The following is a 15,200-nucleotide window of genomic DNA, read 5'->3' as shown; positions in this document are numbered from 1 at the left end:
TCAGTAATACTTGATTAACCTTATGGCCAAGTTTCATGAACTAGGTCCATATACTTTCTAAGTTATGATGTCATTTCAAAAACTTAACCTCAGGTTAAGATTTGATGTTGACGCCGCCGCCGCCGTCGGAAAAGCGGCGCCTATAGTCTCACTCTGCTATGCAGGTGAGACAAAAAGTGAAAAAAACAGGGAGCTATTGGATGGTACACCCTTTCACCGTTCGCAGGGGAAGGGTGTGCGAGCAGTCATGCACAAAGCAGTCCATCGAAAGTGCGCTTGCATGTATGAAGCAGTGAAGGGTCGGCGCGCATGCTAGCTAGGCCGTGGCAGGTTATGAGCGACAGGTCCGTCGCACACAAAGCATTATAGGCTGCACATCCAGACTCGAGTGAGGGGTTTGTACAGCAGACTACAATCCAGCCGTCTGTTTGTTTCCTGACTGACCTAACAGTAACACGAAAAGTAAACACCATTTTGTATACGTAGTCAAACATTTTGACCAACGAATGCATAGTAGAGGGCTTGGTCTAGATAGCACTTACTATCAACCTATTATAATCCACTTTCTCTCTCTGTGGTCTGTTTATTGCTCTAAGCGGCTATCGAAATATTCCTGTTGAAAACTGAAAGATTATTACAGTACGGTATATCACAAATATGAGACTAATGGACTGATGTCACGTGAGCTATGATGAGCGAAAGCAACATGACCGTCGTTCGAATTAAGGTAAGTAAAACCAATCACTTTTCATCTTCAATATTGATTACCAAAATACGTTTTGCCATATTATACGGTTGAAGTAAATAGGCTTACAAGTGTTGACCAAACTCGAAAGTAAGAAGAATGCTAATTAGAAAAAAAAAATCTAAGGAGGTTTCTCGAACTTGAATAAACATTTCTTACCCGCGTAATAGACTTTTTTTTAAGTTTTTGTAACCCCCCCCCCAAAAAAAAGGGGCAGTCACTTCCAGTTTATTAACATAATGCCATTTAAACGTTAGAGTGTGTGTGAGTGGAAATAATGACGTGCATGTTCAATCGGATGTATTTAGTGAGTTTTATATTCAATTTTGCAATTAAATTCAATTAATGTTTTATTAAATTCCATTAAAAATCAATACAAAATTAATGATAGAATAGAGTAATAACAGATACAATTTTATCAAGAAAATGTATATATAACAGGAAAATAAACAGGTACAAATTATTTTGACGATCCTGACCAAAAATAGAATAACTGAGTAGGTATATGCAGGAAAATTGTTAGTGAGACACGATATAACGTATTTAAGTGTTCTGAAAAAGAGATCTAACCAATAATTAAGTTCAATTCAATGAAAATAAATCATAAAGAAATATATGTGACAAAGGGGTATCTTATAGGCCTATTTTTGAAAAAATAAGTATTTCATAACACACTCTGTCCCTCTCTTCCTCTGCCCCTTCACCCTCTCTCTTCTCTCTCTGTCTGTCTGTCTCTCTCTCTCTCTAAATCAAAGCAATAACAAATATTTCACGAATTATATGATAATTTTAGTTGATAAATTAGAACGACGTATTAGTACCTGATGATGATGATTATTGTTTTGATAAGAATAATTATGCCCTAATGAAACAGTTTCTGACAGCATATAGTTGATTATTTCCTGCATTTGATTTGTTTTGTTATGTTTTTCCTTTTGTTTTCGTTTCGTTTAATTTACGACTATGTTTTTTTATTAATTGTTTGAAATGTTAATATATCATTGTAACTTATGTTCGATAATTAAAAAAAAAATTGCATTTTATTTTGATTGTATTCCTTAATGTTTGGATTTGAAATCAAAATAAACTTGAAACTTGCTTGGCAATTCGCCCCTCGACAGAGATGGGGGGGGGGGCAATCAGAATCATAACTTGCACATGCACTCCACTGACGCACCCGCAGTCGATCCAACCTTCCCCCCATACCCATCTCAAATCCTGTGCGATACGATTGTAGTTTGCAAGAATGTATGACTGAACAACTTTCCCCTACAAATCACTCATTGTTAACAGAAAGACAAACATTAAAAAAAGAAGGCATTCGGGTACTCCTATATGTTGTGGAGTGTAATTCACGAAACATACACAGTATAGGCTGATAAACAAATAAGGGGCTCATCTCACAAATGCTGCAGTCACAATAAGAACATCCAACGGTATTCTGTCATTGAAAATAGCGTTACAGTGTTGGTCAGGTATCGCCGGTCTGACAGTGACATAACAATGGCGATTTAGCCGAATATTCACGGTCGGTAAGAGAATAGCACCAACGCTAATTTTCACAAAATCTCACAAAATACTTGTATTTCTCTTAAATATTATACAGATATTGCCTACCTAGAGTTTGAATATAACATTTCCTCTCCCCGACGGAGTTATATTTTTCCCAAGGGAATATATTTTGCCCGAAGCGCGCAGCGCTGAGGGAAAATATTATCCCAAGGGAAAAATATAGCTTCGGAGGGGAGTTGAAATGTTATTTATTAAAACGATAGACCAGGCAATATCTGTTATATTATATAGTATATGTGGATTCGCCATCAGAAATTGCATTCATCATCTGGCTCAAACCCGAAATTCTTGCTACTGCTCTGATCCATCTACGTCATAATAGTTTTTTTTAAAATACATTAAGCGCTTTCTTCATGCAATCGACGCGTTAACACTAGCGCGTACATCAACTACCTTGTTGCGCAACTTGTATGCAGCGAGTGACGTCACCTTAGTGGATATAACGCCGCAATTGAAAATACAACGCGGTATATTCCCTGAGGTGACGTCAAAACCTAGAATATAACAAATGCGATCCTCGCAGCCATGGTCACGTGATGGCGTATTGACCTATCACTGATTCGAATCTACATGACCTATGTAATATTTATATAATATTGACTGGCCTTGAGGGGAACATCAAATATATTGCCAGCAAAAGAATCATATTGGCCCGAGTCTTTAGACGAGGGCAATATGGGTCTTTTAAGGGCAATATATTTGATGTTCCCCGAAAGAACAGCCAGTCAATATTTTTATTATCATCCAAATCAGATATCTAGAGCAAAAATCATGATAATGGGGATATTTCTTTTAAAAATAGAGTTCTATTGTGTCATGTTAATATCGGTCTAGGCTCTGCACTTTACCATTATGACGTACTTGCAAGCGCTCGGATCCAGCGTTGTCTTTATTATGACGTATGTTGTTGGTGGGCGGATCAATATGAAGCGTATCTCTTTATACGCATCCACAAATTCCCGGATGTGAGACCTGGGGGGTGTTTCACAAAGATTTAAGTATGACTTAGAGTCGCACTTAAATGTCTAGTTGCGTGCAGTATAAAAGGCATGACAGCATTGGTCAGATTATGCCAAGAGGACGCGCACTACTGCGTATTGATCAATAAGATTGCGCGTTGCATATCATGTACGCGTCAACATTTAAGTGCGACCTAAGTCATACTTAAATCTTTGTGAAACACCCCCCAGGGAAAATACAAAGGTATATTTTGTTTCGTCTCTGCATGCAAAGTAAATACGCGCACTGAGACCGAGGAAAATACAAACAATATACCTATGTAGGGCAATACGGTTTTGTAAATGACCTGGGGCCCGTTGCAGAAAGAGTTGCGTTTAAACGCAAGTCAAAAAATCAATTGCAAGTCAGAAATGCGCGCTGTTGATTGGTTGAAAATCAAGTTGCGCATGATTTTTAGAGTTGCGTTTGATTGCAACTCTTTCTGCAACGGGCCCCAGCTCAGATGTCTGATACGGGTGATAATGCTTCATACCCCCCACCTTCAACCTTCAAATAGCTCTGCAATTTGATATAATAAAATAACAGTTGGAATTATGTGGCGAATTTTGTCTAGGACAAAAAAGATTAACTTTTATTGCCCCGTTTTACCTCGAGTTGTCGCTTCATTATATCAGCACTCGGTGCATTCAAGGAATTAATCCTGAAAAACATGGTAAATACAAATTAAAAAAAATACCACACGTATCTCATCTAACTTCATCGCAAGAAATTATATCAAAGTGTTTCTTTCTAAGTTGGCGTATTCGACATTTTCCAATGAGGGATCGGGGCGGAAGATAATTTATCCACATTTTCAAAGAACCAAAATCCAGGTGGGATTATGTAAAGATTTGTGTGGAGCGTTGTGGCCCAGTTGATTAGCCTTCTGACTTTCAAACAGAGGGTCGTGGGTTCGAATCCAAGCCATGACGGAGTTTCCTTCAGCTAGAAATTCATCCATATTGTGCTGCTCAACCAAGGTTAGGTGAATGGCAGAAATTTATTCCTTGAAAAACCACCGCGCTATAAAAAGCTGGGGGGCTGTCAGTTTAATGATATACAAGTACTTTTGAAGCACATAGGGACGTTATGACATAATGTGATGTGCGCTATACAAGATCTGCGTTATTAATATAAATAAAGATTGATTAAAAAAAAAATTATCAGCAACGTCATTCACAAGAATGCATACAGAGGCTTTCAGCACTTGGATGTAGGCCATATATCTTCTTTTATTGAATACTGTAACATTTTTTGTTCTTTGTACACTGCTTATTGCTTAAAATCTATAACGAGCTAACATTGACCATTCAGGGTCTTGTCATGCCAACGGAACAAATACTATACAGCAACTTTGGAACCTAACATTTGTAGGTTTTTTGAAATCATTTGGTTTGTTGCACGTAAAGAACCTTTTTGGAAACCGTTTGTCTCGATCAGAGATCTTTTGAAGTTTAAGCACGTTTCATGGTCTTTCAGAGGTCTTGTTCTACGTGAAACGGGGGTTTACTATTAATGGATTAAGATTACACAAGGAGTTTCGGCACCTGTTTGGTTTGAGCAGTTAACAACCCAGGGGCCTGGGAACGATTTGTAGGAGGGGATGCCGTTTTGTTGAAAACACTCTGTCTAGCACCCCGCTTCCAAGGACCATGTAAATCAAGAGGGCTCCATTTTTACAGAAAATAGCGATCACAAAATTGTATTCTCCATCTTTTTTCAGAAATCTCTGATCCTGGCGATTGCCCTGGGTATCTTGACTTTCATCGGAATATTAGCAGGATGGAGGATTACGTTCCAGCGTAACTACGGTCACAGAAAAGCAGAGATGTCACTATCTGAAAATGATCCTGTCGAGGGTGAGGAGTCGGTCTCCCAGTCACTGTTCGCCAAAGCGGGTTGTGTGAAACATGTGCACATATTTGGCAGCGACAGAGAAATGCGCCACATCCCGGAACTGCATAGATACATGGACCTTTTTCAAAAGAGTAATCAACCCCTGGACGCTGCAGATGTCGATTGTGTTTCTGAGGGATATGACTGCGACATCGTCCTCACCAGAGGGGGTAATGTGGACTACCTTGAGGGGAAAGATGTCATCGTCTTTGGACTGGTTCCCACCGAATTCCGAGGCGAAGGAAGAGAACAACTCAAGAGGCTGATGGAGTGGGAGCCCAGTCCAGGTCAGACGTGGATATACTTCAGCACTGAAACGCCATTGCGTGTCCTGAAGTGGACCCGAGATTTCGATGTCATGCGTCTTAAGTATCATCTCTTAATGACCTATGATTTAGATTCGGACATCGTGGTTCCTTTTGGTTACTACCGGTCGTTTGATGAGTCACCAGATGCTCTCAATGTGAGCTCCAAACAAGCTTTGGAGACACGTCGGCTCCCGGATCCACTCCTGGGCAAGGAAGGAATGGTATCGTGGATGTCAAGCAACTGCCATGGATTCTGGCCACGTGTTGAATTCATCAAGCGCATGCGAGACGTTCTCCCGCTAGAGGACTACGGACTCTGCGGTCGGAAAGAGTGTCTCCCAAGACGATCTGACGAATGCAACAAACTCATGGCGCGTTATAAGTTTTATTTCGCTATTCCCAATTCAGAGTGCAAAGACTACATCACCGAAAAGTTTTGGCTGCAGTCGCTGTCTTATGGCACGGTGCCAATTGTGCTTGGTTCCAAGAAAGAATCGTACGAGGCAGTGGCACCTCCTAACTCCTACATTCACTTCAGTGACTTCGACTCAGTTGGCAACTTTGTAGCGTTCCTGAAGCGTCTCGACAAAGACGATGAAGCGTATCGTAAATTTTATGACTGGCGTACTAAAGGAGAAGTGGTCCTCACCTTCCCAACGCGACCTACAATCTTTTGTAAGGCACTACCCCATCTCCAGGATAAACGTGATGTGAAAGCTTATAAATATCTTAACGATTCCCCGTGGTTTAAAGGTTGCAGGGTAACACCAAACAATAAAGTATTCGATATGAGCAGAGAAGAAACTAGAAACTTTTTCAAATTTGAAAACTGGTCAATATGGCGATGACCCCTATAGCACGGACTCTCTTGAAAATAGAGACGAAATATTTTCAAGTGGCCTTGTACGTCGGCTCTTCTTTTAATGCGACATTTTATCTGATAGGATCGATATGGCGTAAAAAAAGTCAACTCTGTTTCGAGTCAAAGCGGCTCCTTTTCCAGAGTAATTTTTCAGCTGATGCCATACCATTCCGAGTAAAACTCATTCGAAATCAGAGTTACTTTCACCCAAAATATGGATATATCCCAGCTGGCAATTTTCTTAGTCAAATTTGACTTCGCGGAAATAAGAAAATGGTATACTTTACTTATAGTTAATATAATGATGCAACTGAGATCCATATTTTGACCTAAGATAGAATTAATAAGATTTTTTTTAATGACTACTTAAGAATTACTAGTCGCCTAATATAATTGGGAAATTGTTCTTTACTATTAGTATTATTGTTATTTCCGTTATCATTATTTTTTCCTTTGTGAAATGACGTCATAAGGACATCATTGAACGTCATTCCTCTACATAATAACGACACAGTGTGGCTCCGAGTAGCTCATAGGGTGATTTCAAGTACGGTGTTGAAATCTGAATCCTGTTTTATAAAGAGTTACAACTGTTGTAACATTGCATACAATTATGGCAACTACCATCACAACAGGGCTCAGTAGTTACCATTATTCTGATTGTTGTTGTACTTTAAATTTGACTAAGTATTGTTTGATTTTGTTGTGCTTGGTGAACGGAAAATGAATAAATCTAAATCTAAATGATTGATAATGGTAAAGTTACAATAATTGTAATTCTATGTGAAATGGGCCCCTGGGGTCGCTTCATCAAGCTGTTCGAAAGTTAAGTGTGACTTTAATTGATCCTTTCTTGAGGAAGATGATATTAACAATGAAATGTTCACTGGGGATAATTTAGCGAGTAAGAAAGGTCCACATGGCATAATTTTGTTTGCCATAGTTTTTGTACATTTTCCATAGTTGTTTAGGGCAAAAGTTTTATGCAACGGTCTGGCGTTAGTTGTGACAACACAAACACCAGCCACGACACAAACCGTACTTGAAATGATGATGGCGTGGGATAGTGCTCCTACTTGAAGGGATGGTCCGGACTGAAAGTATTCATAGCTTAATAAATAGAGTAGAATTCACTGAGCAAAATGCCGGAAATTTAATCAAAATCGGGTATCAAATAACAAAGTTATTGAATTTTAAGCTTAAGCAATATATTGAGAAAACAGTCGTCATGAATATTCATTAGGTGGGCTGATGATGTCACACCTCCACTTGTTCTTTTTTTAATTTTATTATATGAAATTAGTTTTATTCAATTTTTTTTTCTCCAAGAACAAGAAAAATTGTATTGACAACTGATATAGTGCATTAGATATTTATTGCTGCAACTTATTTCATTTTACGGGAGACATATCATTCACACAAGTATGAAATAATAACAAAAATATGATTTTATGTAATAACATAAGAAAACAGAAAGTGGGGATGTGACATCATTAGCCCACCTAAAGAATATTCATGACGACTGTTTCACAAATTATTACCAAAGTTTGAACTTCAATAACTTTACTATTTGTTATCCGATTTCGATGAAATTTTCGGAATTTTGCTCAGTGAACTCTACTCTATGTATTAAGATATAAATATTTTCAGCCTGGACCATCCCTTTACTGTTGTGGACACGCGCGCTTCTGCTATATGCATTGTGACGTCCAAATGACGTTTCATTATCTAGACTAATCCGGATTGGTGAATTGAATTGGTCCGGTTTGGGAACAAATCGCATTTGCTTATTTTCTGAATGTGTGTCTTTTATTTGAATCTCAAATAAACTGAATACTAAGAATACTTAGGGTGGTTGCATTCCTTTATTTTGGAGTAAAGGCCAAAGTAGTTTTAAATCGATCGTACGATTGCTCGGACTTCATTACGACTAGATATTCAATTCGCTTTTTGCCCATGTTCCAGTGAGATATTCAATATTCACGTCAAATTTTAATACGTTTTGTTCTAAATTGGGTCGCAGACCAAGCGTATATTTGTGTGCAGTGGTCTTAGCGTTTCCAAGTCCATGAAGTCCATGCAACTAACTTGTCATTCACTATGTCTCGGTGCAGCCGATATGTTTTCGTTGAGAATTTTTGGACTTGAAAAAAAAATTTGGGGAAAAAAACTATTAGACTTTCGATCTTGTATCTCTCGTGATGGTTATTACTTTATTTATAATCTATATAGGGGCGCATCCAGGATTTTTCAAAGGGTGGGGCACTCTCACAACCCCCCTTCCCGAAAAAAAGGTTTTCACACAAAAATTGTTATTTCGTCCTCATAAAATTTGACCAGCAAAACAATATATACATAATAGCTGTAACTTTCAAAAAGGAGGGCACACTTTTGTAAAAAAGGCATATTTACATTAGAAAATTTAGATATGTCTCTCAAGGGGGGGGGGGCACGGACTGGATTTGCCACCTCCCCCCCCCCCGATCCGCCATTGTGTAATGTCTGCCTGTCGAACCAAAGATCGTGGATCCGAGTCCACCCCGGGCGGATGGCAGAAGCCAGAGCGTTGTGTGTAAACGTTTCTCCCCTGTTTCATAAATGCAGGCTATGTTACAGTATAAACACTCCGTCCCTCGGATAGGACGTTAAATGGAGGCCCCGTGTAGAGGAGAGTCACCACCTTTGCATGTTAAGAACCAACTGCACTATTCGATTAAGAGTAGGGGAAAACCCCGGTGAAGTGATCCACCTGCATTCCCAATAACAGGAGGGGAGACCTGCGGGTCACAGTATTGTGTGCGCGCCCTTCTAGGCGACCAATACCGTGATTACACTTAATCGGCTTTTGGTTCAGAACCGCGAGCCGGTGCAGAATCGGCTTTTGGATTGCGTTTACACGTTGTTACAGCTCGCGGTTCAGAACCGCAAGCCGATACAAAAACCTGAAAATACGCACACCAACAATAATAAAGACAACACTGGATCAGTGCGCTTACAATTAAGTCACAATGGTAAAGTAAATGAAATGCGCTCAAATTGCCGATGCAGAATCGGCTTTCTGTTTACACGTAGTAAATAAGCCGATTCTGCATCGGCTCGCGGTTCAGAACTTACTACTTTGGTGGTGCAAATTGCCGGTTCTGAACCGCGAGCCGATTCAAGTTACTCGCGTTTACACGCTATGAAAAATCCGATGCTGCATCGGCTCGCTGTTCTGAACCGCTAGCCGATTCAAACGCCGATTAAGTGTAAACACGGTATAAGATTGGTTAGCTGGCTCCTCCAAAATGCGCGTTTAATGTCTCCCACAGATATGGCGCTACATCAAATGATGTGCATCATCATTATAAGTTGGCTTTGGTCTTGAATTTGAATCCTTTTAACGTTTTCTATATCAGGTTAATTAATTATGTATTAACTATTCCTTTATCCTCTTTTTTGTACCCTGGATCATAGGCGGCGGAGGTGGGGGGGGGGTGGGGTCCCCCCTAAAATTTATTTTAATAACCTTTTTTTTTTGCTTGTCAATTTTGTTTCCTGCGTCCCCCCCCCCCCTAAATTGGTTGATGACCTTTTTTTTTTTTTTTGCTTGTCAAAAAATTTTGGTTAATAACCACTCCTAAAATCTAGGTTGATAAACCTTTTTTTGGAGGGGGGGGGGGGCTTGTCCAATTTTTTACCTGTGTCCATCCCAAAATTTCAAGTTGACTCCCTCTAAATTTTTTGGCTTCCGCCGCCAATGCCCTGTATGTATCCTCTTCAGTACCAAAACCCTTCAGGTTACCATATTATATGAAAAAAAGTGTTGTCATGGCGTAAATTATGGTGCATTATAATTTCAATGTTCTGATTAAAAGTAAAATATTGTCATATTGCTGAACACCGCAAGTTGATCTTGTTCCCCCCACCCCTCGGAAGGGGGGTTCAGTGGCCGTCTCCCTCGCAGGGTTTCAGTATTAACATCAACCGATCTACCAAAAACCCAAAACACGTAATTAAAGCAAAACGAATGAAGAAATTTGAAGAAAGTGAATGAGGGAAAGGAAGACAGAGCAAATGAAAGCAAGGGGGAGAAAAGAGAGGAAAGGGGGAAAAGGAAAAATTGAAAAAAAGGGAGGGGAGGGAAAAGAGGACGGAAAGAGGAAAGAAAGAAGAAGCAATTGAATGGAATGGGATTATTTTTGTGCTCACTTGTTCACTCGTCACGATGGAATCTGTGGTGATAACTGATAAAGGTCTGCAAGCGTAGACTATACTTTGTTATTACCCGTGACCACTTGCATAGAGAAAGTTATGGCTGCTACCAAGATGACGCAGTAGTGATCATTGTTGTTGCATCTCAACTAATAAATGTCTGTTGTATATACGTTTAAAGAACTGCCTACTGGACTTTTGATTTATATAATCTAAGTTCCAACCATGGTGTCAGATCCTGCATTATTATGCTGAGTAACCCACCGAGCTTTGAGATGGAGGAATCATTGAAATCAGGCCAGTTCATTCCATTTTCTCCCTAGCCCCCGTGAGGAGAGAGATGGTGAAAGACAAAGAGCTTATTGTATTCATGTGTATCAGTGAATGACCATTGCTATATGTGTGATGTTATGTCCATAGAAGTTGGCTATGTCGTTGTATGGATTTGGAGTGCATGAATGTGCCTGGCCAAATTTCAGTATGACGGACAGTTAGCGTGACGTTTATGGGACATGAACATTCTATCTCAGTGAGAGTAGTAATAATTGAGCAAACATAATTGTTGGAAAGATACAAATACTTGCTAATTATTATACTGTTCATGAGTATATGCACAAGTGATATTGGTATGTTAAAGTTACTAAACTAAAAAGTAAGACAAAGTTACTAACATTAACGATACACAGAAACAAAGACAACAACAGACAACATGACAAATCTAAGTCAACCTCCTCCACTTGACTTAAAGGGAAATATTTCCGAGAATTGGAAAAGATTTAAACAAAAATTCACTCTATACAATGTTGCCTCAGGAATGTCAGAAAAAGATGACAAGTCACAAACATCAATGCTTCTACACGTAATAGGTGATGCTGCCTTGGAATTGTATAATACATTTGTATTTGCCGAGGATGAGAGCATGAAGCTTGAGAAAGTGTTGGACAAATTTGAGGAATATTGCATGCCAAAACGTAATCTAACGTATGAGAGACATAGATTTTTCACAAGATCACAATTAGAGCATGAGAGTGTTGATCAGTATGCAACTGAATTGCGAAGTCGTGCAAAGTCGTGTGAGTTTTCTTCGTTGAAAGATAGTCTTATACGGGACAGAATTATCTGTGGTATCTTAGATGATGGTCTAAGAGAGCATTTGTTGAGGCTAGATGATCTCACATTGGATAAAACGTTGCAAGTTTGTCGGGTTGCTGAACAAACTCGAACGCAGGCCCAAGCGTTGAGTTCCACCGGGAAAAATGCCTCAATTCCGGTTGATTCTCTCAGCAAGAATAAGAAATCTTCTGGTAAAAAGTCAAACCAAACAAGACAAACAAAACCTCAAGATCGTACTAACAATAAAACATGTACAAGATGTGGTAATAGACATACCAAAGAAAAATGTCCTGCACAAGGTAAAACATGTAAAAAGTGCGGTAAGCAAAATCATTTTGCTAAGTGTTGTCGTACCCCAGTAGCAAAAGTCAATGAATTGCAACACTTAAAGGTAGATTCAGATGGTTTCATGATTTGTTCAGTTGATTCACAGGAACATGAATCAAAAGAAGAGTGGAAAGTCAATTTGAGAGTCAATAATGAGCTAGTTGAGTTCAAGATAGATACTGGAGCTCAAGCTAACACTCTCCCTGAAACAATCTATCACAAATTGAAACCAAAACCAAAACTACAAAAAGCCAAAGTGAAGTTAACAGGTTACTATGAGACTAACATTCCAGTAAAAGGTCGTTGTTATGTCCAAATGGAGTACAAAGGAGTTAAACACAGTGTTCAATGTTTCATCATTCCTGGAAATCGTCAACCATTGCTAGGTCTCAGAACGAGTGAAGACTTGTATCTAGTAAAACGCGTCTATCATGTTGATAAACAAACAGAGATAAAAACAGGCAAAACTGTAGTGCAAGATTATGACAATGTATTTGTAGGATTAGGATGTCTTCCAGGCAAACATCACGTTACATTGAAAGACAACGCACAACCAGTTCAACATGCATGTCGCAAAGTTCCATTTCCACTTCAAAAGAAACTAAAAGAGGAACTAGATAAGATGGAAAACATGGATGTAATCAAACAGGTTGATGAACCGACAGATTGGGTGTCTTCTCTTGTTGTAGTCAAGAAAAAGAATGGTCAACTCAGAGTCTGTCTAGATCCACGTGATCTTAATCGAGCAATCAAACGAGAACACTATAAATTGCCTTCTAGAGCTGAAATAACCTCTCAGTTTGCTGGAGCCAAGTATTTCAGTAAATTAGATGCATCAAGTGGTTTTTGGCAAATCCAACTAGATGAAGATAGTTCCAAGCTTTGTACATTTATCACTCCGTACGGAAGATATAGATTCTTGAGACTACCTTTTGGTATCTGCAGTGCTCCTGAAGTATTTCACAAGATAATACATAACTTGTTCGTAGATATACCTGGTGTCAATACCATGATGGATGACATAGTGGTATGGGGAAGCACTCAAGAAGAGCATGACGATCGTCTGAGAAAAGTTCTAGACATCGCACAAAAATCAAACCTGAAACTCAATCGAGACAAGTGTGAGTTCAATGTGAACCAGATGACTTTCATTGGTGACTTGATCAGCCAAGATGGAGTCAGACCAGATCCTAAAAAGGTGGCTGCCATCAGAAACATGGCAAGACCAACCTGTAAACAGGACATACAAAGGTTCTTGGGGATGATAAATTACCAAGCAAAATTCATTCCAAACCTATCAACAAGGTCAGCACCTCTACGTATTTTGCTTGACAAGAAAGTAGAGTGGATGTGGGAAAATGAACAAGAAAAAGCATGGTGCGAACTGAAAGAAGCTCTAATGAGTCAACCAGTGCTTCATTTCTATGACTGCACAAAACCCACAAAGATATCAGCTGACGCTTCAAAAAATGGACTAGGAGCAGTTCTCCTACAACAACATGAACAAAATTGGCATCCAATAGCTTACGCATCAAGAGCTATGACTGATGCAGAAACACGTTACGCTCAGATAGAAAAAGAACTCTTAGCTATCACTTACGGATGTGAAAAATTTCATCAATATATCTATGGTCAAAAGATAGAAGTTGAAACAGATCACAAGCCACTTATCCCATTGTTTGTTAAGTCATTGGCAGATTGTCCTTTACGCATTCAAAGATTACTAATCAGAGTACAGAGATATGATCTCAAAGTGTCATATACACCTGGAAAGTACATGTTCACTGCCGATACACTGTCACGAGCAGTAGATCCAAAAGCAGAATTGAATGTCGAAACTGAAGAAGATATCAGAGTCTATGTAGATATGATAGTACAAGCAATGCCAGTAACATCAAACAAAAGACAAGAAATTGTTGAAGAGACCAAAAAAGATGTAGAGCTTCAAGAGTTGCTAGCCACCATCAGAAATGGTTGGCCGGAAAGTAAGCAACAATGTCCAGCTAGAATAAAACAGTACTGGAACATTCGAAGTGAACTCTCTGAAGCAGATGGAATCATATTCAAAGGTTCTAAAATAGTAATTCCAACTTCCATGAGACAATACATACTAAACCAAGTACACGAAGGTCACTTAGGCATTGAGAAATGTAAGAAACGTGCTAGGGAAGTAATCTATTGGCCAAGAATCAATGCAGACATCACTGAAATGGTCCAAAATTGTACTTCATGCCTAATGTACAAACCAAAACAACAGGCTGAAAGCCTAAATCCTCATGCAGTGCCTAATCGTCCTTGGGAAAAAATTGCCGTAGATCTATTCACTTTGAACAAAAGAGAATATATGGTCGTCGTCGACTACTACTCACAATTCATTGAAGTATGTACACTGACTTCAACTACAAGCAAGGCCGTGATTAATCACATGAAAGCAATATTTGCTCGTCACGGTACACCATGTGAACTGATGTCGGATAATGGTCCTCAATTTGCAAGCCAAGAATTCAAAAGCTTTGCAAAAGAATGGGATTTTCACCATACCACATCAAGTCCACATTATCCACAATCAAATGGCCTCGCAGAAAATGCTGTGAAGATTGTCAAAAATCTCATACTGAAGTCACAACACAGTGGACAAGATATCCACAGAGCTTTACAAGTCTATCGAAGTTCACCAATAGCATGCGGAAAATCTCCAGCAGAACTTCTGTACAATCGTCAGATTAGGTCAAACCTTCCCATGCTTGACACTTTGCTCAATAACCAACAGATTGATACTAAATCTGTGAGGGGAAGAAAGGATGAGCAGAAGGTGAAACAAAAAGAGCGATTCGATAAACATGCTCAAGACTTGCCAAAGCTAAAACCTGGAGATCATGTGATACTCCAAGACATGAAAACTAATACCTGGTCACAACATGGTATCATAAAATCTGTCAATAATCATAACAGATCATACCAAATTCAAACAGCCACAGGCGAGATACGTCGCAGAAACAGACGTCACCTCAGGCCAGATCCCAGACACCAAGCCGAGTCTATTCCATTACCAACACAGGATGACTTCGAGCTAGATGACAGCGCAGAAGCGGAACCAGCATCTGATGTTCGCGCATCTTCGTCACCATCCCGAACAACCAGAAGCGGACGAGTCGTTAAACCGCCAGATCGCTTAAACTTGTAA

The 15,200-nt window shown here is 39.4% G+C and overlaps 2 protein-coding genes across 2 annotated transcripts; both read left to right on the top strand.

The window, feature by feature from the left end:
• Positions 1–258: 258 nt before the first annotated feature.
• LOC121430401 (alpha-(1,3)-fucosyltransferase 7-like) lies at positions 259–7,543 on the top strand. Its single transcript, XM_041627687.1, has 2 exons — positions 259–727; positions 5,040–7,543. The coding sequence occupies exons 1-2, from the start codon at positions 689–691 to the stop codon at positions 6,366–6,368; spliced, it is 1,368 nt and encodes a 455-aa protein (XP_041483621.1). The 5' UTR covers positions 259–688; the 3' UTR covers positions 6,369–7,543.
• A 4,789-nt stretch (positions 7,544–12,332) lies between these two features.
• LOC121430247 (uncharacterized protein K02A2.6-like) lies at positions 12,333–15,200 on the top strand. The gene has a single exon (XM_041627525.1). It carries the CDS (start codon positions 12,333–12,335, stop codon positions 15,198–15,200), a length of 2,868 nt encoding a protein of 955 aa, XP_041483459.1.

Source organism: Lytechinus variegatus, chromosome 16 (genome assembly GCF_018143015.1).
Source record: "Lytechinus variegatus isolate NC3 chromosome 16, Lvar_3.0, whole genome shotgun sequence".
NCBI classification, from domain to species: domain Eukaryota; kingdom Metazoa; phylum Echinodermata; class Echinoidea; order Temnopleuroida; family Toxopneustidae; genus Lytechinus; species Lytechinus variegatus.
The sequence above is the reverse complement of the archived record's forward strand: the minus strand, read 5'-3'. Positions and strand labels throughout refer to the sequence as shown.

Coding starts and splice junctions, on each gene's coding strand:
- LOC121430401 (XM_041627687.1), top strand. CDS start 689: ATGATGAGCGAAAGCAACATGACCGTCGTTCGAATTAAG. Junction 728..5,039: donor TGACCGTCGTTCGAATTAAG/GTAAGTAAAACC, acceptor ATCTTTTTTCAG/AAATCTCTGATCCTGGCGAT.
- LOC121430247 (XM_041627525.1), top strand. CDS start 12,333: ATGGAGTACAAAGGAGTTAAACACAGTGTTCAATGTTTCATCATTCCT.